At 42.6% G+C, this 25,980-nt stretch overlaps 2 protein-coding genes across 17 annotated transcripts in view; one reads left to right on the top strand and one right to left on the bottom strand.

Moving 5' to 3' along the window:
- The window catches only part of CCDC60 (coiled-coil domain containing 60), a 207,481-nt gene extending 188,833 nt beyond the window's left edge, over window positions 1-18,648 (top strand). Inside the window, exons 12-14 of the mRNA XM_005572376.4 lie at window positions 3,531-3,662; window positions 5,792-5,981; window positions 16,074-18,648. Coding sequence (XP_005572433.3) covers window positions 3,531-3,662; window positions 5,792-5,981; window positions 16,074-16,175 — 424 coding nt within the window. The 3' untranslated portion in view covers window positions 16,176-18,648. The remainder of the gene's footprint in view (window positions 1-3,530; window positions 3,663-5,791; window positions 5,982-16,073) is intronic.
- The window catches only part of LOC107126792 (putative uncharacterized protein encoded by LINC00269), a 214,597-nt gene that overhangs the window by 138,064 nt on the left and 50,553 nt on the right, over window positions 1-25,980 (bottom strand). The window lies entirely within an intron of this gene.

Raw genomic sequence — 25,980 nt, forward strand, 5'->3', positions numbered from 1 at the left:
AAATCCAGCAGCATATCAAAAAGCTAATCCACCACGATCAAGTAGGCTTTGTACCTGGGATATGAGGTTGGTTCAACATACAAAAATTAATAAATATGATTTATCATATAAAGAGAACTAAAGACAAAAACCACATGATTATCTCAACAGATGTAGAAAAGGCTTTTGATAAAATTCAACATCGCTTCATGTTAAAAGCTCTCAATCAACTAGGTATTGAGGGAACATACCTCAAAATAATAAGAGCCATCTATGACAAACCCATAGCCAACATCATACTGAATGAGCAAAAGCTGGAAGCATTCCTCTTGACAACCAGCACAAGACAAGGATGTCCTCTCCCACCACTTCCATTTATTGTAGTATTGGAAGTCTTAGCCAGAGCAATCAGGCAAGAAAAAGAAATAAAGCGCATCCAAATAGGAAGAGAGGAAGTCAAACTATCTCTGCTTGCAGATGACATGATTCTATATCTAGAAATCTCCATAGTATCAGCCCAAAAGCTCATTCAACTGACAAACAAGTTTCAGGATACAAAATCAATGTACAAAAATCACTAGCATCCCAATACACCAATAACAACCAAACTGAGGGCCAAATCAGAAAGGCAATTTCACCCACAACTGCCACAAAAAATACCTAGGAATACAGCTAGTCAGGGAAGAGCAAGATTTCTACAATAAGCATTACAAAACACAGCTCAAAGAAATCAGAGAAGACACAAACAAATAGAAAAACATCCCATGCTCATGAGTAGGAAGAATCAATATCACTAAAATGGCTATACTGCCCAAAGCAATTTATAGATTCAATTATATTCCTATCAAACTACCAGAAAGACATTCTTCACAGAACTAGAAAAAAATTATTTTACAAATTATATGGAACCAAAAAAGAGCCTGAATAACCAAGGCAATCTTAAGCAAAAAGAACAAAACTGGAGGAATCACATCACCTGACCTCAAACTATACTACAAGGTAACAGTGACCAAAACAGCATGGTACTGGTACAAAAACAGGCACATAGACTGATAGAACAGAATAGAGAGCCCAGAGTAAGGCTGCACATCTGTGACCATCTGATCTTTGACAAAGGTGACAAAAACAAGCAATGGAGAAAAGACTCTCTATTCGGTAAATGGTGCTGGGATAACTGGCTAGCCATATGCAGAAGGTTGAAGCTGGACCTCTCCCTTACACCATACAGAAAAATCAACTCAAGATGGATTAAAGACTTAAATGTAAAACCCAAAACTAAAAAGTCCATGGAAAACAACTTAGGCAATACCATCCCAGACCTAGGAATGGGCAAGATTTTATGACAAAGACACCAAAACCAATTGCAACAAAAGCAAAAATTGACAAATGGAATCTAATTGAACTTAAGAGCTTCCATCCAGCAAAAGACGCTATCAACAGAGTAAACTGACAACCCACAGAATGGGAGAAAATATTTGCAAACTATGCATCTGACAAAGGTCTAATACCCAGCATCTGTAAGGAACTTAAAGAAATTTACAAGAGAAAAACAACCCATTGAAAAGTGGGCAAAGGATATGAACAAACACTTTCTTAAAAGAAGACATACATGTGGCCAAGAAGCATATTTTTAAAAGCTCAACATCACTGATCATTAGAGAAATGCAAATTAAAACTACAAGGAGATACCATCTCACAACAGTCAGAATGACTGTTAGTAAAAAGTCAAAAAATAACAGATGTTGGCGAGGTCGTGGAGAAAAAGGAATCCTTATACGCTGTTAGTGGGAGTGTAAATTAGTTCAACCATTGTGGAAAGCAGTATGGCTATTCCTCAAAGAGCTAAAACAGAACTACCATTTAATCCAGCAATCCCATTACTGGGTATATACTATCCAAAGGAACATAAATCATTCTACCATAAAGACACATGCATGTGAATGTTCACTGCAGCACTATTGACAATAGCAAGGACACAGAATCAATCTAAATGCCCATCAATGACAGACTGGATAAAAAAAGTGGTACATATACACCACGGAATATTATGCAGCCATAAAAAAGAATGAGATCATGTATTTTTTGGGAACATAGATGGAGCTGAAGGCTATGATCCTAGCAAACTAACGCAGGAACAGAAAACCAAATACCACATGTTCTCACTTATAAGTGGGAGCTAAATGATAAGAATTTATGAACACAAAGGAGGAAACAACAGACACTGGAGTCTACTTTGAGGGGGTATGGTGGGAGGAGGGGGAAGAGCAGAAAATATAACTATTGGGTACAGAGCTTAATACCTGGGTGATGTAGTAATATGTACAATAAACCCCCGTGACACATGTTTATCTGTGTAACAAATCTTCACATGTAGCCCCAAATCTAAAACAAATTTTTAAAAAGTCATGCTGGAAAAGTAGGGTGGAAGGGAGTTTCAAGGAAAAGCAACAGCTAGGTCTCAGAAGTCAGAGGGGCACAGACAACCAGGGAACTGCTAGTAGTCAGGTGTGGCTGGGGCATAGGGTGTTTGCAAGGTTATCAGAGAGCTAGACAAGCCAGATTATAAAAGGCTGTGATAGCCCAGCTGTGGAGGTTGAGCTTTATCTCAGAGACTTTGATCATGACCCAAAGGATAAAATTCTGGAAGAGAAGGGATGGAAAGGATGGGGATAAAGCCAGAAAATGTGAGGGCTGAATTATTTAGAGTCTTGGAGAATAACTTATTCTGAGCAAACTGAAAAGCCATTGAAAGCTGTATGCAGTGGGGTGACATGGTGATATTTACCATATAAAGTCTCATTGGAGAGACAGAACATAGGCACAAAATGATAAGGGGAGTGGGGAAGAGAGGAAACAGCACGAGTTAACACCTACCGTATGTCTGGCATGAAGCTCAACACTTGACACACATTATATCATTTAATTCTCACATCTGACAAATAGGAATCATTATTATTCCCCATCTTAGAGACTGAAAAGCTGTGTAAATACAGTCAGAAGTAGGAAGAGAATGAAAGCTAATAAAAAGTTTATTAGGAAAATAACTGGAAAATAGTGCTTCAGGACCTTGGAGAGAGCTGTATCCTCTTGTGGCAAAAGCAAGAGCCTAAGTTAAAGACTAGCTGGCCTGTAATCCCAGCACTTTGGGAGGCCGAGACGGGCGGATCACGAGGTCAGGAGATCGAGACCATCCTGGCTAACACGGTGAAACCCCGTCTCTACTAAAAAAAAAAAAAAAATACAAAAAACTAGCCGGGCGAGGTGGCGGGCGCCTGTGGTCCCAGCTACTCGGGAGGCTGAGGCAGGAGAATGGCGTAAACCCGGGAGGCGGAGCTTGCAGTGAGCTGAGATCCGGCCACTGTACTCCAGCCTGGGCGACAGAGCGAGACTCTGTCTCAAAAAAAAAAAAAAAAAAAAAAAAGACTAGCTGACAGGGTTAAGAAAAGCCTCATGAAGGAAAAAGTATTTAAGTCAGATCTCAAAGGTCAGCTAGGGTGGTTATAAGAGGAGGGAATCTTATTCTTCTCTCTCTTTCTCATACAACCTTGTAGGCGCCAAGAAGAAAGAGGTATCCAGAAGTTCCGTGCTTTTGTCCTTGTCTCTAATTTTCAAAAGGACATAGCAAAAATGAGACATCACATATCTGTAGTAAAAGGAGATGCAGAAGAAATTGCAGACCACTGGTAAATATCCTAAGAACCACATAAGATGGTCCCTGGAAGAGGACAGGGTGTTGTTATTACAAGATCACAACTGATTCCACTCTCCTTCAAGGCATAGAGAGGCATTACTCCAAAACTGTCATTGGCCACCAGTAGGATCCCCTACCCCCCAGACACACTAAAGCTAGAGCACAATCAGGCCCAAAACTCCTGGTTTCTGAAATCACAGATAATCCAACCCATTGTGTTCTCCATATTTACCTGCTGTTTGATTCGGACTTGCCAGGCCCTGTGGGACAGGCAGATGAGGCATATCAACCTGAAAATTTCTACAGATTCCAAGGTCTATGGGGTGATCACTGCATCCCCCAAGTAATGCAATCCCTAAAAAATGCAAAACTAGGCAGGCATATCCTAGAAACACTGTGCCACAGCACAAGGGTGATGATAAGTAGCAACAAAAAAAGCAACATGAATTGAGTGATTACTGGATGGCAGTTACTATATAAGCAATTTTCATAAATTGTCTATTTTATCCTCCCAACAAAATAATCCTGAAAGGTACATATTAACCCCCATTTCACAAGCAAGGAAACAGAGACTCAGAGGGGTAAATTCATTTGTCAAAGTTCACACCTCAGTTAACTGGTGAATTTAGGATTCAAACCCCTGTCTAACGTCAGTCTGTATGCTCATTTGCAATATAGAATTGGAATCTACTGAACTGTGGTGTCCCGAACCCCATCCTAGCAGGGTGAATACACTAAGATCTAAGACTAAGATGAGAAAGTAAAAAATGTACACAGAATCTCCTCCATGAGTTTTATAATGCAAAACAGCAACTTACAAGCAGGTCGCTGGAGTCTTTGCAGAGCTGTGGGAACTTCTACGCCACCTCACATCCCAGAACATCACTTTCTCACAAGCAATGTCTGGCCCTGAAAATACATGAGTCATATAAGAGGGATCCTCTTATGAAAGGGGGAAAAGGGTCTTCTGTAAACCCTCTTCCCTCTGTGGGAGGGAAGTTGGGGGGAGGAGGAAAGCATGTTACGAACTAATTCACATAAAGGTATTACGGAAGGAAATTAATGCTGGTCCTCCCACAGTAAGATTCAGCCCACAAATCTAATGATGGAATTTCTGTCATTATTATGGGGGAAGTAATTGCCCTCCATAGTAACATTAAAATCAGTCAAACAAACCACAGCCTAGTAAGGATGATGTTCAGTTGTAGTTGTTCATTCATCCAATTACTCATTCAGTCTTTCAAATGATAGTTATTGAGCACCTACTATGAGTTAGGCAGTATTCTAGCAATCTGAATACTGAATAACTCAGACAAGTTTCCTCTTCTCCTCAACGAGACTTGATTCTAAACAAGGAGACAGGAATCAATATAATAAATGTATATTCTAGAATATAAAGCAGTATGAGAAGCCCAAAATATATAATGGATGATCAATTTCATCTTCAAAATTTTCCACAATGAGCACACATACAGCAAGGGGTGAGGGATTTCTTTTAAAAGAGATCCACCTGCCTTAAGACCTGATCACATCTGAACCATCATCTCCTTAGGTTAGACCTAAGGTAGATTAGACCAAGTAGGTTATTCAAGGATGGATCCCAAAACTACTCTCACATTCACACAACACTGAAATACTCAAAGCTTTGACCCAACCTTGATCATGAATCAAAGAGATAGAAAATATATACACACACGCACAAACACACACACACACACCAGCTTGGGTGTGAGAGCCTCCTGCATCCTAGAAGACATCTCATAGATGTGTGTACACCCACTCTGACCTCATTAACCCTCAAGAGAGAAGTTTCAGATCCCAAGGTCCATTCCTTTCTTCTAACATTTCACATTGTCTGATAGAAAAATTACAAATACATCCCTTGAAATCGTACCTTTGTTTTATTTTGTAATGAAATGCAAGTCATTCTCCATCTTTTCCTACCCCTAAAAGTAAAGACGTGCCTGATCTGTGGGCCACAGAGGAAAGGCCCCTAGATAAAGAATCCTGCTGCCCTGGAGACATCACAGAGTAGCAGAGAGACAAAGCAGAGATGGATGGCCGTAGGTGCTCAGATCTTCCAGCAGCTTCCTAACTTGCCCTCTCCTCTTGGAATTGAAGGTACTTTGATCTGTTGTCCAAACTGCCAGAGGATTTAAAGAACTTCCGCCCTGCCAAAAAGATCCTGGTGAAACTGCAGAAGTTTGGAGAAAACCTGGACTTGCGGATTCGACCCCACGTCCTCCTGAAGGTGCTGCAGGATCTGAGGATTTGGGAACTGTGTTCCCCTGACATCGCTGTGGCTATTGAGGTAACCACCACCTCCCTCCCCTCCACAGTGTCTCAGATGTCCTCATTCAATCACCTCTCAACACTCAGGCACTGTTTAAGTGCTGGGGACACAAAGGCCCCTGCATTTATGGAGCTCATATTCTAATAGGAGAAGGATTGTTCCATTACCTGGTTGCCCAACTCCAACTGCAAGGGAGATTATATTCTATGTAAATGGTACCCCCTGGAAACTCAGAGGCTTTGGGGTGGCATAAAAAATGGGCAGTAATCATAAGGAGTCCTTTATCTTGCTACTAAAAATGTGGTCCATGGACCAGCAGCATGGACCTCACCTGTGCTCGTTAGAAATGCAGAATTGCAGGCTTCAAGTCAATCTGCCAACTCCAAGTTTACATTTTAATGGGATTCCAAGTGTCTCGTATGCACAATACAGTTTGAGAAGCCCCATATGTAAGTAAGTTAGAAGGGATCTACCTTAACTCAGGCAACTGGGAAGGTGACTTTTAAGGCGAGATCTGAACCATGAGAAGACGGCACCATGAAGAGAAAGGGAAAGAGCAGATCAAGAAGAGAAGACAGTGTATGCAAAGATCCCAAAGCAGCACACGACTTGACTTGTTGGGAGAACTCGCTGGCAGTCAATGAGTGTGGAGGGAAGCAGACAAGGAGTGCATAGTTCCCAGGGGATTGGAGAGGTCAGTCTGTGCAGACCTTTGAAGGTCAAGACAAAAATTTAGGAGCCACTAAACAGTTTTCAGTAGTCATTCACCATTATCACCAGAAGAAGTTCCTGGTACTTTGTCAAAAGGCATCAGCAATACAAGGACTCCACAGTAAGAGGTTAATGAAGTCACTTCTTTAATTTCATTGGATGGCATATGTTCATTTTAACAGGACCTTCAATGCCTTCCTCCTGGTAAAGAAGTCAAATTCCCAGGCCTTGACAGGCTATGGAGCATGTGACATTTTCATACCAGGCGGGCCCTTCCACAGAATGACGTGGGTGTGTTAATGAGGGCAAGGTTAGGAGTGGAAGGAGGGGGATGACCTTGTAGACAAATTCAAATGCCAAGACTCTACTCCCCATGACCTGTGAGGCTCCTTCAGGAAAGACTCTAGCAGGTTAGGCCAAAACTAACTCTAGGGCAACTTCCACCTCCTACTCACCAGTTTTGGGGTCCAACATCCACTTGAAGTTATGGAAGACTTGGAAAAGCTAGTCCCTGCATGGGTAAGAAGAGGAAGTACTAGGAGCTCCTCTTTTATTTGAGGTGAGTTCACAGCCCTAATAAAATTTAGCAAGCTCTTTTCCTAGTGAGAACATCACAGAACTTTTATTATTATTATTATTATTATACTTTAAGTTCTGGGATATATGTGCAGAACATGAAGGTCTGTTACATAGGTATACATGTGCCATGGTGATTTTCTGTACCCATCAACCCGTCGTCTCCTAATGCTATCCCTCCCTCAGCCCCCCACCCACTGACAGGACCCAGCTTGTGATGTTCCCCTTCCTGTGTCCATGTGTTCTCATTGTTCAACTCCCACTTATGAGTGAGAACATGTGTTTGGTTTTCTGTTCCTGTGTTAACTTGCCGAGAATGATGATTTCCAGCTTCATCCATGTCCCTGCAAAAGACATGAACTCATCCTTGTTTATGGCTGCATAGTATTCCATGGTGTATATGTGCAACATTTCCCTTATCCAGTCTATCATTGGTGGGCATTTGGGTTGGTTCCACATCTTTGCTATTGTGAATAGTGCTGTAATAAACATATGTGTGCATGTGTCTTTATAGTAGAAAGATTTATAATCCTTTGGTTATACACCCAGTAATGGGATTGCTGGGTCAACTGGTATTTCTGGTTCTAGATCCTTGAGGAATCACCACGCTGTCTTCCACAATGGTTGAACTAACTTACACTCCCACCAACAGTGTAAAAGCATTCCTGTTTCTCCACATCCTCTCCAGCATCTGACTTTTTAATGATCATTCATCCAATTACTCTCACACAATTGGCTCTCACACCCAAGATGGTGTGTGTTTTTGTGTGTGTGTGTGTGTGTGTGTGTATTTTCTATCTCTTTGATTAATGATCAAGGTTGGGTCAAAGCTTTGTGTATTTCAGTGTTATGTGAATGTGAAAGTAGTTTTGGAATCCATCCTTGAATAACCTACTTGGTCTAATCTACCTTAGGTCTAACCTAAGGAGATGGTTCAGATGTGATCAGGTCTTAAGGCAGGTGGATCTCTTTTTTAAAAAATCCCTCACCCCTTGCTGTATATGTGCTCATTGTGGAAAATTTTGAAGATGAAATTGATCATCCATTATATATTTTGGGCTTCTCATACTGCTTTATATTCTAGGATATATATTTATTATATTGATTCCTGTCTCCTTGTTTAGAATCAAGTCTCGTTGAGGAGAAGAGGAAACTTGTTTGAGTTATTCAGTATTCAGATTGCCAGAATACTGCCTAACTCATAGTAGGTGCTCAATAACTATCATTTGAAAGACTGAATGAGTAATTGGATGGATGAACATTGTTTCCTGACTTTTTAAGGATCGCCATTCTAACTGGCATGAGATGATATCTCACTGTGGTTTTGATTTGCTATTCTTTAATGACCAGTGATGAGGAGCTTTTTTTCACTTGTTTGTTGGCTGTGTAAATGTCTTCTTTTGAGAAGTGTCTGTTCATACCCTTCACCCAGTTTTTGATGATGTTGTTTATTTTTATCTTGTAAATTTGTTTAAGTTCCTTGTAGATTTTGGATATTAGCCCTTTGCCAGATGGGTAGATTGCAAAAATTTTCTCCCATTCTGTAGGTTGCCTGTTCACTATGATGATAGTTTCTTTTGCTGTGCAGAATCTCTTTAGTTTAATCAGATCCCATTTGTCAATTTTGGCTTTTGTTGCCATTGCTTTTGGTGTTTTAGTCAAGAAGTCTTTGCCCATGCCTCTGTCCTGAATGGTACTGCCTGGGCTTTTTTTCTAGGGTTTTGATGGTTTTAGGTCAAACATTTAAGTCTTTAATTCATCCTGAGTTAATTTTTGTATAAGGTGTAAGGAAGGGATCCAGTTTCAGCTTTCTACATAAGACTAGCCAGTTTTCCCATCGCCATTTATTAAATAGGGAATCCTTTCCCCATTGCTTGTTTTTGTCAGGTTTTTCAAAGATCAGATGGTTGTAGATGTGTGATGTTATTTCTGAGGGCTCTGTTCTGTTCCACTGGTCTATAATTCTGTTGTGGTACCAGTACCATGCTGTTTTGATTACTGTAGCCTTATAGTATAGTTTGAGTCAGGTAGCATGATGCCTCCAGCTTTGTGCTTTTTGTTGAGGGTTGACTTGGCAATGCGGGCTCTTTTTTGGTTCCATATGAACTTTATAGTAGTTTTTTCCAATTCTGAGAAGAAAGTCATTGGTACCTTGATGGGGATGGCATTGAATCTATAAATTACCTTGGGCAGTACGGCCATTTTCACGATATTGATTCTTCCTATCCATGAGCATGGAATGTTTTTCCATTTGTTTGTGTCTTCTTTTATTTTGTTGAGCAGTGGTTTGTAGTTCTCCTTGAAGAGGTCCTTCACATCCCTTGTAAGTTGGATTCCTAGGTATTTTATCCTCTTCGAAGCAATTGTAAATGGGAGTTAACTCATGATTTGGCTCTCTGTTTGCCTGCTATTGGTGTATAGGAGTGCTTGTGATTTTTGCACATTTATTTTGTATCCTGAGACTTTGCTGAAGTTGCTTATCAGCTTAAGGAGACTTTGGACTGAGACGATGGGGTTTTCTAAATATACAATCATGTCATCTGCAAACAGGGGCATTTTGACTTCCTCTTTTCCTAATTGAATACCCTTTATTTCTTTCTCTTGCCTGATTGCCCTGGCCAGAACTTCCAACAGCATGTTGAATAGGAGTGGTGAGAGAGGGCATCCCTGTCTTGTGCCAGTTTTCAAAGGGAATGCTTCCAGGTTTTGCCCATTCAGTATGATATTGGCTGTGAGTTTGTCATAAATAGCTGTTAGCATTTTGAGATATGTTCCGTCAATACCTAGTTTGTTGAAAGTTTTTAGGGTGAAGGGCTGTTGAATTTTGTCGAAGGCCTCTCTGCATCTATTGAGATAATCATGTGGTTTTTGTCTTTGATTCTGTTTATGTGATGGATTACATTTATTGATTTGTGTATGTTGAACCAGTCTTGCACCCCAGGGATGAAGCCGACTTGATCGTGGTGGATAAGCTTTTTGATGTGTTGCTGGATTCGCTTTACCAGTATTTTATTGAGGACTTTCGCATTGATGTTCATCAGAGATATTGGTCTAAAATTCTCTTTTTTTGTTGTGTCTCTGTCAGGCTTTGGTATCAGGATGATGTTGGCCTCATAAAATGACTTAGGGAGGATTCCCTCTTTTTCTATTGATTGGAATAGTTTCAGAAGGAATGGTACCAGCTCCTCTTTGTACCTCTCGTAGAATTCAGCTATGAATCCATCTGGTTCCGGACTTTTTTTGGTGGGTAGGCTATTATTTACTGCCTCAATCTCAGAGCCTGTTATTGGTCTATTCAAAGATTGAATTTCTTCCTAGTTTAGTCTTGGGAGGGTGTATGTGTCCAGGAATTTATCCATTTCTTCTAGATTTTCTAGTTTATTTGCATAGAGGTGTTTATAGTATTCTCTGATGGCAGTTTGTATTTCTGTGGGATTGGTGGTGATATTCCCTTTATCACTTTTTATTGCATCCATTTGATTCTTCTCTCTTCTCTTCTTTATTAGTCTAGCTAGCAGTCTATCTATTTTGTCAATCTTTTCACAAAAAAAACCAGCTCCTGGATTCATTGATTTTTTTGAAGGGTTTTTTCCCGTCTCTATCTCCTTCAGTTCTGCTCTAATCTTAGTTATTTCTTGTCTTCTTCTAGCTTTTGAATTTGTTTGCTCTTGCTTCTCTAGTTCTTTTAATTGTGATGTTAGGGTGTCGATTTTAGATCTTTCCTGCTTTCTCCTGTGGGCATTTAATGCTATAAATTTCCCTCTACACACTGCTTTAAATGTGTCCCAGAAATTCTGGTACGTTGTGTCTTTGTTTTCATTTGTCTCAAAGGACATTTTTATTTCTGCCTTAATTTCATTATTTACCCAGTAGTCATACAGGAGCAGATTGTTCAGTTTCCATGTGGTTGTGCAGTTTTGATTGAGTTTCTTAATCCTGAGTTCTAATTTGATTGAACTGTGATCTGAGAGACAGTTTGTTGTGATTTCTGTTATTTTACATTTTCTGAGGAGTGTTTTACTTCCAACTATGTGGTCAATTTTGGAATAAGTGCGATGTGGTGCTGAGAAGAATGTATATTCTGTTGATTTGGGGTGGAGAGTTCTATAGATGTTTATTAGGTCTGCTTGGTGCAGAGCTGAGTTCAAGTCCTGGATATCCTTGTTAACTTTCTGTCTCATTGATCTGTCTAATGTTGATAGTGGGGTGTTAAAGTCTCCCATTATTATTGTGTGGGAGTCTAAGTCTCTTTGTATGTCTCTAAGGACTTGCTTTATGAATCTGGGTGCTCCTGTATTGGGTGCATATATATTTAGGATAGTTAGTTTTTCTTATTGAATCGATTCCTTTACTGTTATATAATGGCCTTCTTTGTCTCTTTTGATCTTTGTTGATTTAAAGTCTGTTTTATCAGAGACTAGGATTGCAATCCCTCATTTTTTTGCTTTCCATTTGCTTGGTAGATCTTCCTCCATCCCTTTAGTTTGAGCCTATGTGTGTTTCTGCACATGAGATGGGTCTCCTGAATACAGCACACTGATGGGTTTTGACTCTTTATCTCATTTGCCAGTCTGTGTCTTTTAATTGGGGCATTTAGCCCATTTACATTTAAGCCTACTATTGTTATGTGTGAATTTGATCCTGTCATTATGATGTTGGCTGGTTATTTTGCCCATTAGTTGATGCAGTTTCTTCCTAGCATCAATGTTCTTTACAATTTGGCATGTTTTTGCAGTGGCTGGTACCAGTTGTTCCTTTTTATGTTTAGTGCTTCCTTCAGGTGCTCTTGTAAGGCAGGCCTGGTGGTGACAAAATCTCTGAGCATTTGCTTGTCTGTAAAGGATTTTATTTCTCCTTCACTTATGAAGCTTCGTTTGGCTAGATATGAAATTCTGGTTTGAAATTCTTTTCTTTAAGAATGTTGAATATTGGCCCCCACTCTTCTGGCTTGTAGAGTTTCTGTTGAGAGATCCACTGTTAGTTTGATGGGTTTCCCTTTGTGGGTAACCCAACCTTTCTCTCTGGCTGCCCTTAACATTTTTTCCTTCATTTCAACCTTGGTGAAACTGACAATTTCATGTCTTGGAGTTGCTCTTCTCGAGGAGTATCTTTGTGGCATTCTCTGTATTTCCTGAATTTGAATGTTGGCCTGCCTTGCTAGGTTGGGGAAGTTCTCCTGGATAATATCCTGAAGAGTGTTTTCCAACTTGGTTCCATTCTCCCTGTCACTTTCAGGTACACCAATCAAATGTAGCTTTGGTCTTTTCACATAGTCCCACATTTCTTGGAGGCTTTGTTTGTTTCTTTTTACTCTTTTTTTATCTAAACTTCTCTTCTCACTTTATTTCATTAATTTGGTCTTCAATCACTGATACACTTTCTTCCACTTGATTGAATCGGCTATTGAAGCTTGTGAATTCTTCATGTAGTTCTCATGCCTTGGTTTTCAGCTCTATCAGGTCATTTAAGGTCTTCTCTTCACTGTTTATTCTAGTTAGCCATTCATCTAATCTTTTTTCTAGGTTTTTAGCTTCCTTGCAATGGGTTCGAACATCCTCCTTTAGCTTGGAGAAGTTTTTTATTACCGACCCTCTGAAGCCTACTTCTATCAGCTCATCAAAGTCATTCTCCATCCAGCTTTGTTCTGTTGCTGGCAAGGAGCTGCGATCCTTTGGAGGAGAAGAGGTGCTCCAGTTTTCAGAATTTTCAGTTTTTCTACTCTGGTTTCTCCCCACCTTTGTGGTTTTATCTACCTTTGGTCTTTGATGTTGGTGACCTACAGATGGAGTTTTGGTGTGGATGTCTTTTTTGTTGATGTTGATGCTATTCCTTTCTGTTTGTTAGTTTTCCTTCTCCCACTCAGGTTTCTCAGCTGCAGGTCTGTTGGAATTTGCTGGAGGTCCACTCCAGACCCTGTTTGCCTGGTGTCACCAGCAGAGGCTGTAGAACAGCAAATATTGAAGAACAGCAAATATTTCTGCCTGATCCTTCCTCTGGAAGCTTCGTCCCAGAGGGGCATCCACCTGTATGGTGTCAGTCAGCCCCTACTGGGAGGTGTCTCCCAGTTAGGCTACACGGGGGTCAGGGACCCACTTGAGGAGGCAGTCTATCCATTCTCAGAGCTCAAATACTGTGCTGGGAGAACCACTGCTCACTTCAGAGCTGTCAGACAGGGACGTTTAAGTCTGCAGAAGTTTCTGCTGCCTTTGTTCAGCTATGCCCTGCCCCCAGAGATGGGATCTACAGAGGCAACAAGCCTTGCTGAGCTGCAGTGGACTCTGTCCAGTTCGAGCTTCCCCGGCCACTTTGTTGACTTACTCAAGCCTCAGCAATGGTGGATGCCCCTCCCCCTGCCAGGCTGCTGCCTCGCAGGTCAATCTCAGACTGGTGCGCTAGCAGTGAGCAATGCTCCATGGGTGTGGGACCTGCCAAGCCAGGTGTGGGATATAATCTCCTGGTATGCCATTTGCTAAGACCATTGGAAAAGTGCAGTATTTGGGAGGAAGTGTCCTGATTTTCCGGGTACAGTCTGTCACAGCTTCCCTTGGCTAGGAAAGGGAAATCCCCTGAGCCCTTGTGCTTCCCAGGTGAGGTGATGCCCTGCCCGGCTTCGGCTCACCCTCCATGGGCTGCACCCACTTTCCAAACAGTCCCAATGAGATGAACCAGGTACCTCAGTTGGAAATGCAGAAATCACCTGTCTTCTGCGTTGATCATGCTGGGAGCTGCAGACTGGAGCTGTTCCTGTTTGGCCATCTTGGAACGGACTCCTAAGCTGGTTATTCTAGTTAGCAATTCCTCTAACCTTTTTTGAAGGTTCTTAGCTTCCTTGCATTGGGTTAGAACATGCTCCTTTAGCTCAGAGGAGTTTCTTATCACCCATCTTCTGAAGCCTACCTCTGTCAATTTGTCAAACTCATTTTCTGTCCAGTTTTGTTCCCTTGCTGGCGAGGAGTTGTGATTCTTTGGAGGAGAAGAAGCATTCTGGTTTTGGGAATTTTCACCTTTTTGTGTTGGTTTTTCCTCATCTTCATGGATTTATCTACTTTTGGTCTCTGATGTTGATGACCATCAAATGGGGTTTTTGTGTGGACGTCCTTTTTGTTGATGCTATTCCTTTCTGTTTGTTAGGTTTCCTCCTAACAGTCAGCCCCCTCTGCTGCAGGTCTGCTGGAGTTTGCTGGAGGTCCACTCCAGACCCTGTTTGCCTGGGTATCACCAGTGGAGACTGCAGAACAGCAAATATTGCTGCCTATTCCTTCCTCTGGAAGCTTTGTCCCAGAGGGGCACCTGCCTGATGCCATTCAGAGCTCTCTTATATGAGGTGTCTGTCGACCCCTCCTGGGAGATGTCTCCCAGTCAGGAGACATGGGGGTCAGGGACCCACTTGAGGAGGCAGTCTGTCCTTTAGCAGAGCTTGAGCACTGTGCTAGGAGATCTGCTGCTCTCTTCAGAGCTGGCAGGCAGGAACGTTTAAGTCTGCTGAAGCTGCACCCACAACTACACCTTCACCCGGGTGCTCTGTCCCAGGGAGATGGGAGTTTTATCTATAAGTCCCTGATTTGGGCTGCTGCCTTTCTTTCAGAGATGCCCTACCCAGAGAGGAGAAATCTAGAGAGGCAGTCTGGCTACAGTGGCTTTGCTGTGGGCTCTGCCCAGTTCGAACTTTCCGGTGGCTTTGTTTACACTGTGAGGGGAAAACTGCCTACTCAAGCCTCAGTAATGGCAGACACCCCCACCCCACCAAACTCGAGCATTCCAGGTTGACTTCAGACTGCTGTGCTGGTAGCAGGAATTTCAAGCCAGTGATCTCAGCTTGCTGGGCTCCGTGGAAGTGGGATCCAGTGAGCTAGACCACTTGGCTCCCTGGCTTCAGCCCCCTTTCCAGGGGAGAGGAAGTTCTGTCTCACTGGCATTCCAGGTGCCACGGGGGTATGAGAAAAAAACTCCTGCAGCTAGCTTGGTGTCTGCCCAAATGGCCACCCAGTTTTGTGCTTAAAACCCAGGGTCCTGGTTGTGTAAGCACCCAAGGGAATCTCCTGGTCTGCGGGTTGCAGAGACCGTGGGAAAAGCATAGTATCTGGGCCAGAATGCACCGTTCCTCACAGCACAGTCCCGCCTGGCTTCCCTTGGCTAGGGGAGAGAATTCCCCAACCCCTTGTGCTTCCTGAGTGAGGCAACACCCCACCCTGCTTCAGCTTGCCCTCCGTGGGCTACACCCACTGTTTAACCAGTCCCAATGAGATGAGCCAGGTACCTCAGTTGGAAATGCAGAAACACACCCACCTTCTGTGTTGATCTCAATGGGAGCCGCAGACTGGAGCTGTTTCTATTCCACCATCTTGCCAGCCACCCAACATCACAGAACTTCTAATAACCTGGATATGGGGGTCTACATGAAACTCTTCCTTTTGTGTGTCTTAAACCCTCTCCAGGAAAGCAAGCCCATAGCTGTCATCAATTCTGAAAGGGATTTACAAACCAAAAACGTTTAAAGACAAATAACTGTTTGAAAAGATATTAAGGAGTAGAAAAGAAAGAAAAATGCAGATAGCTGGGACTTCCTGTCCTCCCCAAATTTCCTTCCATCAATAGCAACAAGAAGGGTCTTAAAATTAGTCTGCTGAGCCAGGAAACTGGAAAGGGGTCCTCTTCCCCAAAGGACCACCCCAATCTGATGCTCCAAGATTATGAATGCCTGAATGGTATTCCTGGGGCCACCAGTCTCAATCACATATCTTCCAGGATCTTGAGGGGAGGGAGGGAAGGTAGAGTCTACTTTTCAGATCAAATTCTGAGATTGCCACTGTGTCTGCCCCACAGTTTGTGCGAGAACACATCATTCATATGCCTCAAGAGGATTACATCAACTGGCTGCAGAGCCGGATCAACATACCCATCGGGCCCTACAGTGCCCTGAGGTAGGCTGGGCCTGGGTTGACCAGCTGTCTCAGTGGAGAAGTGTTTGCCTATATCATGTTCCTGTATCCTGCCTGTGTTCCTGCCTCCTGACTACCCTCATGGATGCTCTTTATGGATGACCCTTTACAGTAGGGTCATCTGGAGACTGACTTCTAGCAATATTTTTAGAGGGGGATGGTCCCAGGTGGCCCTCCCCTCAATTCCACACCCCAGACCCAACCTACCAGTTTCTGTTCTTCAATGATCCAGCCTGACTCTACCTACTTCCTCTTCAGATTCCTTCACCCTATTTATCTGCCTCAAATACGGGAGAATAAAACTGAACTGAATGTTTGATGTCTGTCTGGGAAAGAGCTGGGGCCATGGAATTCAAGTGTGGTATTTAGATCCTATTAACAACAGTTACCATTTATTGAGCTTCTGTTATGCAATAGATCCAGTGCTGAGTGCTTTACCTAGATAATATCATTTCAATCTCATAATAACTTCATTAAGTAGGCACTGATATTAACTTAATTTCATGCCAATTAAGCTACAGCATATTTCTCAATATTATATATATTGCCTTGGATGGTTGGGTGGGTGAGTGGATGGATGGATGGATGAATGGGCAGATGGGTGGATGGGCAGATGGGTGAGTGGGCAGATATATGTATGTATGGATGGATGGATGGATGGTGAATGGATGGATGGATGGATAGATGGATGGATGAATGACGGACGGATGGATGGATGGATGGATGGATGGATGGATGATGCATGGATGGATGGATGGATGATGGATGGATGGATGGATGAATGGATGCTGGATGGATGGATGGATGGATAGATGGATGGATGAATGATGGATGGATGGATGGATGAATGGATGGTGGATGGATGGATGGATGGATAGATGGATGGATGAATGATGGATGGATGGATGGATGGATGGATGGATGGATGGCACATTTCTCAACAAGGCAATGGTATGCAAGAAAATTTTAGCCTTGAGTCCTCGTATATTTTCCGTTGGTCTTAGTTACAGAAGGAAGCTTATCTTCCTATCATCTCAAAATGTGTGTAGACTCATAACCTCTTCTCTCATCTTGGTCTTATGCTCACCTACATTCTCACTAAGTTATAGGAACCGTAGGCATTTTAATGTCCTTAGTGATGGCCACGCTGAATTAAAAATTGGACAACTGGACTTGATTTGCTCTTATGCCTGGATTATCAGAGCATTTAGGTAGGCTAGGCTCAAATCTCTCCATCTGGCAATCTAAAAGTGGGGAGGAGAGTTACATTCGAATTATTCTTTAGTCTAAGCAATCTCACACTCATCCATTCACCTATTCAGTCATTTATTCATTTAACGAATATTTATTGAGAGCCCAATATGCACCAACCAAGTTCTAGGTGTTAAGGATACAGCAAAGAACAAGGCAGACAAGGTCTCTCTTCTCATGGAGTTTGTCATTTTTTACAATTTCTTCTTTTTTTGACATATGGTCCAAGATGAGATCATGGAGTTCACATAAAAACAGAGAAGTCAATAAAATGTGACAGGGAGGGCAGAGGGATTATATAACATCACATGTCCCTCCACAGAGATACCCTATGTTTAGCAGTAAACCCCGTAAAGCTATTCGGGGTGGAAAGGTAAGATACACTCTACAGAGAAACTACGAAATTAAGAGACCCTACAGGTCTCTGTATTAAATAGGAATTTGAGTGAGGGAGGAGCAGAGAAGAAAGAGGGAGCAGCCAATAAAGAAGAAGAAAAAGGACAAAGGAGGTAGAGGAGGAAAAGGGAGCCGAGTAACAGGAGAGTGAGAAGGGACTTCAGGAGATAACCAATCGGTGGGGGGAAAAACAGGGCAGGGCTGGCTGGTGGATCCCTAAGAACCACAATGCAAACCAATCCCTCCACTTCATCCCTCTGGACCTTTAGTAGTTTCTGTTACATACCCAACTGTCTTCTGTGAGCAATGTTTTGAAGAAATAAAGAAAAGGCGCTGTGTTATACATCTGGGTTGCTTGGGGGCAAAAAAAAGTGGGGGGCCTTGAGGTACTCAGACCCTCACCACAATAAAGAGTTCAGGGCCTTGCAAGGTGGCTCAGGTCTGTAATGCCAGCGTTTTGGGAGGCCAAGGTGAGAGAATCCTTTGAGGCCAGGTATTCAACACCAGTCTGGGCAACATAGTGAGACCCCATCTCTACAGAATGTAATCGTTCTTAAAATTAGCTGGTGGAGTTCGAGACCAGCCTGGCCAATATGGTAAAACCCTGTCTCTACTAAAAATACAAAAAATTAGCCAGGCATGGTGGCACACCCCTGTGGTCCCAGCTACTCAGGAGGCTAAGGCAGGAGAATCACTTGAACCCAGGAGGCGGAGGTTGCAATGAGTCAAGATCCCACCACTGTACTCCGGCCTGGGTGACAAAACAAGACTCTGTCTCAAAAAAACAAAACAAAACAAAACAAAACAAAAAACCTTGTGGTAGCACCTGTAGTCCTACCTACTCAGAAGGCTAAGGCAGGAGGATCCCTTGAGCTCAGGAGGTCAAGACTGCAGTGAGCCGTGATCATGCCACTGTACCCCAGCCTGAGCAACAGAGCGAGATCCTGTCTCAAAAATAAAAGAGTATACTAGGAACAGGAAGTCAAAGTTAGAGAGACTACTATTGCATGAGCTCTCTAGGTTTATAGAAATCTTAAATGGACATTTGGCTTCTCACTACACATGGGACAGGAACCCAGCCAATTTGACATATATCTCAAATGTCAGGTGACCATCACAGCTGACATTTAATTACACAAGATAAACAGTGCAATGGTGCCAAATTAAAGCAAGTACAAAAAGATCCCAGTGGACACGAGGGAGGGGAGCACTAACTCATACTTGAGATGTCAGGAAAGGTTTTTGAGAAGAGGTGATTGATACCTGTAAGATGAGCTAGAGTTAGCCAGAGAGAGATGGGTAGGCAGACAAGGAGGGAAGAAAGAATGTTCCAAGCAGAAGGAACAGTATGTGCAAAGGCTGAAAGGTAAAAAAGAAGCTTAATTTGTCATTTGAGGACCTAAACGTAAGTCCAGCTGGGCCATATTTCGAATTGGGAGTACAGGACAGAGAAAGGGAGGAGCGGGGTTGGGGAGAGAAGTAGAAGTCAGATCTTTTAGATGCCTTATAAGCCATGTTAGGAAGTTTGGGCTTTATCTGCCTGGAAATAGGAATCCATGGAAGGATTTTGAGGAAGGAAATAATTGCATTTGCTTTCAGGGGAGAAAAATGGCACTCACAAAGAACAAGGAGCTAAGATGAGGCTGTGGCGGTGATTGTGGGGAGAGCAATGGGGGTGGAGATGGGGTGAAGACACTCATTGAAAAGATATTTAAACAGAAGAATCAACAGAACTTGGTGTGATGGATTATAAGTAACGGAGACGGGAATATCAGGAATCACGAGTGGAAGGTGATGCCTTAAATGCACCAGGAGAAGAGGAAGAAAAGAAATTCATAATGAGAAGATGAGGAGTTATGTTTTAAGCATATTGAGTTGGAGATGCCTGAGGGACAGCCAGGTAGGGGGACTGCATAACTCAGGAGAGGAGGCTGCACTGGAGACAGAAACATAGCAGCAGCATCCCATAGGTCAAGACGGTCAAAGGAAGAAATGGGACGACAGGCAAGAAGAGGAGAGGAGAGAGGGGGTCTTAAGGACAGAATAACAAAAAGCATCAAGAAACCTACTCACAAAATAACATTTACTGACTGGATGCAGTGGCTCAAGCCTGTAATCCCAGCACTTTGGGAGGCCCAGGTGGGCGGATCACCTGACATCACGAGTTCAAGACCAGCCTGACCAACATGGTGAAACCCACTTTATTAAAAATACAAAAATTAGCCAGGTGTGGTGGTGCATGCCTGTAATCCCAGGTACTCAGGAGCCTGAGACAGGAGAATCGCTTGAACCCGGGAGGTGGAGGTTACAGTGAGCTGAAATCATGGCATTGCACTCCAGCCTGGGTGACAGCATGAGACTCTGTCTCAAAAGAAATTTAAAAAAAAAAAATTTTTAAATAACATTTACTGAAGGGCTGCTTAGTTCCAGACCTCATGCAAAATATTTGGCATATATGATCTCATTCCATCTTCACAAGCCTGCAAAGAAGGGCTCTTGTATCCTTCCTGTTTTGCAGATGATGAAATAGAGGTTCTGAGAAGTGTTTTGTACGCATGTCCAGCTGACTATGAACCCCCTCCCCATCCCTACCCTCTGACCTCCAGCGCCCTCTGCTATGAAACAAGGAGGTTGTTGCGGTTTTGGAATTGAGCTCATCTAATGAGGAGGCTTTCATGAATTATATTAGCTCACATTTGTACTGTATTCCCAGAGTGCCTTCTTCAGTATTATCTTATTCAGTGCTCACAGCATCCCTCTGAGGTGGGCATTCTTATAATCTCCATTTTGCAAAGAAGGATATCAAGACTTAAGATTGTCCAATAGTCATATAGCAGGTAAGAGGCAGAGCCAAGTCTAAATTGAAGTCTGTCTGTCCCAGTCAGGGGCAATCTGAAATTGCAAGACTTACTCCGCCCTCCCACTTGGCAGTTTCTGAGCCTGTTTCTCAGAGCTGTAGCTCTATCTAGTGGCCTTTATCAGTATTACTCTCCCACCCTGCCCTCCAGCAGAATGTCACTTTCCTGCCAAAAAAAAAAAAGAAGGCAAGTATTAAACAGCAGCAACAAGACCTATTCTGCTTAGACAAAGCGTGTTTACTCAAACCAAGGAAGACCTCTTACTACTAAGATAGATTGGGGACCAGGACGAGGCAACACATCCCCTCCCAGCTTCCAGGTTCTAAGAAGAGCCACAGGAAGAAATTTTTTTGCTTACTAGCCTCTCCATCATAATCTTAATTGAGCACCTACTAGGTGCTAGGTCCCCAGGAGTCACTGTCCCACAGCTCTGACCAAGCCATCTAAGTGGTTAACATGAGAGCTTTTTAAACTATATGTGCGCTAGAGAAGCTTTTTTCTGTAAAGGACTGGATAGTAAACATCTGTTGCATGTTCTTTTTATTTATATAGTCCTTTAAAGGTGTAAAAACTGTTCTTAAATTAGAGGTCATACAAAAACAGACCATAGACCAGATTGGGGCCATCAGTCATCGTTTGCTGACCCCCACTCGAGGATAAATTTAGGAGGGAAGAGGAATGTCTTCCCCAAAAAACAGAGACAAGGAGGGCTGGTGAACGTAATATGGTAAATATGTAGATGAAGGGGGGTTTGGCACTATTCAGAATAGTTTTTGTCATTTTTGTGGAAAAGGAATGAATGCATAGGGTACAAATCCTAGCAGTGCAAAAGAATATCCACTAAGTAGTGAGTATTCCTCCCCCTCCAACTCTCAGACCCCATTCCGGTTTACAGAGGCACTCACACTGTACCCAGTAACTTGTATTACTTTCCAGGGATATTCTTTGCATGTATAAGCAACACATTTTTAATTAACTAAAATGAAGCATTCATTGTGTGCTTACTGTATACCACGCATTGTTCTAAGTGCTTTGCATTCAATTATAGTTTATCCTCACAACAGCTCTATGAGGTAGATATCACTCTGACCCCCACTTTATTGTGGAGGAAACTGGGGTATAGAAAGTTGAGAAACCTGCCCAAGGCTACATAACTGGGGTAAGTAACATTTCTTCTTTTTAACAGACATAGTGAGCTTAGTATACAAACTTCTGCATTAATTTGCTATGTTGGTGGTCATTTCACTTCCTATCTTTCTACTTTATATGAAAGGAAAGAGGCTGAAGTTTCATACCAGTACATTAAAACCAATACCTAGACTGTTGTCACCACCCTGCCTTGACATTTCATTTAAAGGTTCGCAGGTAAAGGAGGAACTAGACCAAAAGCTATGACGAATTGTGAAGCATGATATCAAAATAAAAGCCCAAGCTAATGTTAAAACAATGCCTGCATCACTTCCTCTTTACCCAATCCTGCTCATTTCAGTCCCTGAGCTTCACCTGCATGGCTGAGGTTGAGTGTCCTTCCCTGTTTTGGGACCTGGAGGTAGCCAGGGGAAGTCAGATAAAAATAATGTAGAGTAAGAATTCAATAAACGTGAAACTTTTCTAAGTGCCTCATGCTAGGCACTATGTAATACATATGCATTTGCTGGTTGATTCCTTGTAATTATCCTGTGAAACTAGCATTCTTATGCTTCTTCACATTTACAGAGGACAGAAAATTGAAGCTAAAGGAGGTGAAGCGGCTTGCCCAAGTCACACACCTTCAAGCAATTAATCCAGAGTTCAAATCCTGGTCATCTTGAGATCTTGCAATATTGTTTTAACCACATTACACTGCCTCTCTACTTAAAGGATTTTGTCTTGGGGTTCCAACTGGTCATCTTCTGGGGGGAAAATCAGAGCTCGAGCTTTAGTGACAATAAAATTTAGAAACCATTTACATTTTTGAAGGGCGTTCACATCCATTAGCACCATGTGATCTCCAAAGCAATCCTCTGAGATGTGCAAAGAAAATCTCATTCACATTTTGAAGACATGACACACTCAGTAACTTGAGATTTGGGCCTGGCTATTTAACTCTCAAACTTTCTCCACCACACTGCCCTGGGGCAAAGGAACCACACTAGTGAAAAGCGGAGAGAGGACAAATTCCTTTCTGGCCTGGTCTCAAAATAGCTCTGAATTTTTTTTGTTTACTTGTTATCTGTCTTCCCAACTAGATTTAGCCTTCATGAGGGCAAGGACTACATCTGCTTTATTTGTTATTGTAGTCCCAGAACTTCTCATAATATTTCTGGCATCGACTGAATGGATGGATGGATGGATGGATGGATGGATGGATGGATGGATGGATGGATGGATGGATGAACAGTTGAGTGGATAAGTGGATGAATGCTTGAGTGGATGGAGGGATGGATGGAGGGATGGATGGAAGGAGGGATGGATGGATGGATGGATGGATGGATGGATGGATGGATGGATGACTGAGAGAAACTAAAAGAAGCCATCATCAGGGTTAGACTCATCAGTTTTCCTCAGATCCCCACTGCCTTCTAGGAAATAGAGATGACCAGGAGGCTAGCTTATATATGAGACTGCCCATCCTGGCAAAGGTGAAGCCTGATAGTATAAGAAATAAGCTCACAGCACAGTGTCCTAAGGCAAGGCCAGCACAAACAGTTCCCTCAATGACCCAATAGGTTGGTGAGAATAGAGCTGAGGCATTCCTTTGACCTTAGACTTTTAAAAGTAAAAAGTCTACTTTCAGAGCTTGGGGCAGGTTTTCTATTAAACATCACAGAGCTAGTCCCTTCCATCACATGCCTTAAGCCAGAAACACCCACATCCTTTGTCCCAATCCACTTTCCGTGCTCTGATGAAAAGTCTCTCCCACTTGCCTTTTGGGATTATATCTATCACCACGGATGCTACTTAACAGCCATTTCCCATTCTTCTTTTGCTAGGAGTCCTGATTTTGTTCAAGTGTCTACCCCTTCCCATGTGAGATCAGGATAAATCTTGATTGGCCTAAATTTATATTGGCAATTCCTTTCCTCCTGCTAGGGTTGATTTATAGGTGGTCATGTGACCCCAGGTTTTCAAGAGGAGGCTCCTGAGAAAGGTTTGTTTCTTCTTAAAAACAAACACAGAGGAGGCCGGGCACAGTGGCTCACACCTGTAATCCTGGCACTTTGGGAGGCCAAGGCAGGTGGATCACCTGAGGTCAGGAGTTCGAGACCAGCCTGGCCAACCTGGTGAAACCCCGTCTCTATTACAAATACAAAAATTAGCTGGGCGTGGTGGCAGGCACTCGTAATCCTAGCTACTTGGGAGGCTGAGGCAGGAGAATCACTTGAACCCAGGAGGCAGAGGTTGCAGTGAGCTGAGATCACGCCATTGCACTTCAGCCTGGGTGACAGAACAAGACTCCATCTCAAAACAAACAAACAAATAAACAAAACAGAGCACAGAGAAAAACAGTCCTTCCATGGAAGTTATCATGTCTTCACTAAATTGTGCAGGCACCTTACTGCCAACAAGGGGCAGATCCAAGAGAATCACCTTGGTTGGAACATTTTGAAGTGAGTTGATACATCCTTCATTACCCAAAACAGTCGAGTCTGGGTTTTCTGCTACTTGAAGCTGAAAATACTCAGTTGCAGAAACCCATAACAATATCATTCTCACTTCTCACCCTTAACTAACATCTGCTCTTTTGATAGCTATTTGAATGATAACTCCCTCATCTGCAAATCTCAGAGAAAGTCTTTGACTCTTTTAAGCAAGATGTCATCATGCCAAAGAGAACCTAGATTTGTTATATTTGGGACTCCAAAAAAAGGCTGCAGTGTGTCTTGCAAATGGTAACATTAACTCTGCTAAAACATTCCCAAAGATGTGAAACTCAGGGGTCACCAAGGAGCTGGGGGTAAGGCAGAGAACATGACATGGTACAAAGCCCTTCACGAGGCAGAAACACCTTCATCCCCAAAGTCAAAATAATCTAGGAACAGGGGTGAAAATGAAAAACTGGTGACTGGGGAAGATTTTCAACATTGATTTTAAGGTATGCATGGGAACAGGGGTGTGAAGGAGGTGAAGAATAGTTTATAGTGATTAGATGGTAAGTCCTGGAGGTAACAAGTGGGAGAAGGGGGCTGAAAGAAGGGCTGCAGTTTGATGGGCGGAGGTAGGAAACTCATAGAGTGTTTGAGCCAGGTGAGACCTTGTCATCTACCTGAGCTTGCATATCATTGAGTACCTACCATGCTCCAGGCTTTTTGAGAGATGCCAGAGGTATAAAGATAGCCTGTGTCCTCCAAAGGTTAAATAGTGGTGCTATAGTGTGATGGTTAAAAGAGAACACTCAGGTGTCAGACTGAGAAAGTTCAGAACCTAGTTGTGCTGTCATTGGCTGTATGACCTTGAGAGATATCTTCACTTCTATGTATCTCATCTGTAAAATGGGAATGCCACTGAAGAGTCAATGAGATAGCCTGGGCCGGGCTTGGTGGTTCATGCCTGTAATCCCAACACTATGAGAGGCCAAGGTGGGCAGATCATCTGAGGTCAGGAGCTCGAGACCACCAGCCTGGCCAACATGGGGAAACCCCTCTCTACTAAAAATATAAAAATTAGCTGGGAGTGGTGGCGGGCATCTGTTATCCCAGCTACTCTGGAGGCTGAGGCAGGAGAATGGCTTGAACCCGGGAGGCAGAAGTTGTAGTGAGCCGAGATCATACCACTGCACTCCAGCCTGGATGACAGAGTGAGACTCCATCTCAAAAAAAAAAAAAAAATTTTAGTGAGATAGGCTATATAAAGTATCCAGCTTACAGTAAGGACTCAATACACCTTAGCTGTGACAACAATGGCAGAGAAAGATGGAGCACACAGAAAGCCACCACTAAGTCTGGCAAGTCAAAGAAGGTGCATCAGTCAATGTCTTTATATGCAAGCAACAGAATCTGACTGTGGCTAATTTAACTCTCAGTCTTTACATTACTGCCTCTGAAAACATAAAAATCTGATTGCAAAGCCTAAGTCACATGATCATATCCTAGTTGATAAAAAAGGCTGAGAAAGCAAGTATCTGGATTTTTTGACTTTTATAATAGGAGAAATATTAATCTCATAGAGTGAAAGTTTCCCAAGAAAAGGAAAAGGACTCAGATGCTACTCACAAAAAAACAAAAGTGTCCCCTAGAGAAGGATTCCTGGAAGAAGTAACAACTGAGTTGAAACCAATCCACATCCTACATTTTACCAATGAAGAAA

This window comes from Macaca fascicularis, chromosome 11, assembly GCF_037993035.2.
Source record: "Macaca fascicularis isolate 582-1 chromosome 11, T2T-MFA8v1.1".
In the NCBI taxonomy this organism is placed as follows: domain Eukaryota; kingdom Metazoa; phylum Chordata; class Mammalia; order Primates; family Cercopithecidae; genus Macaca; species Macaca fascicularis.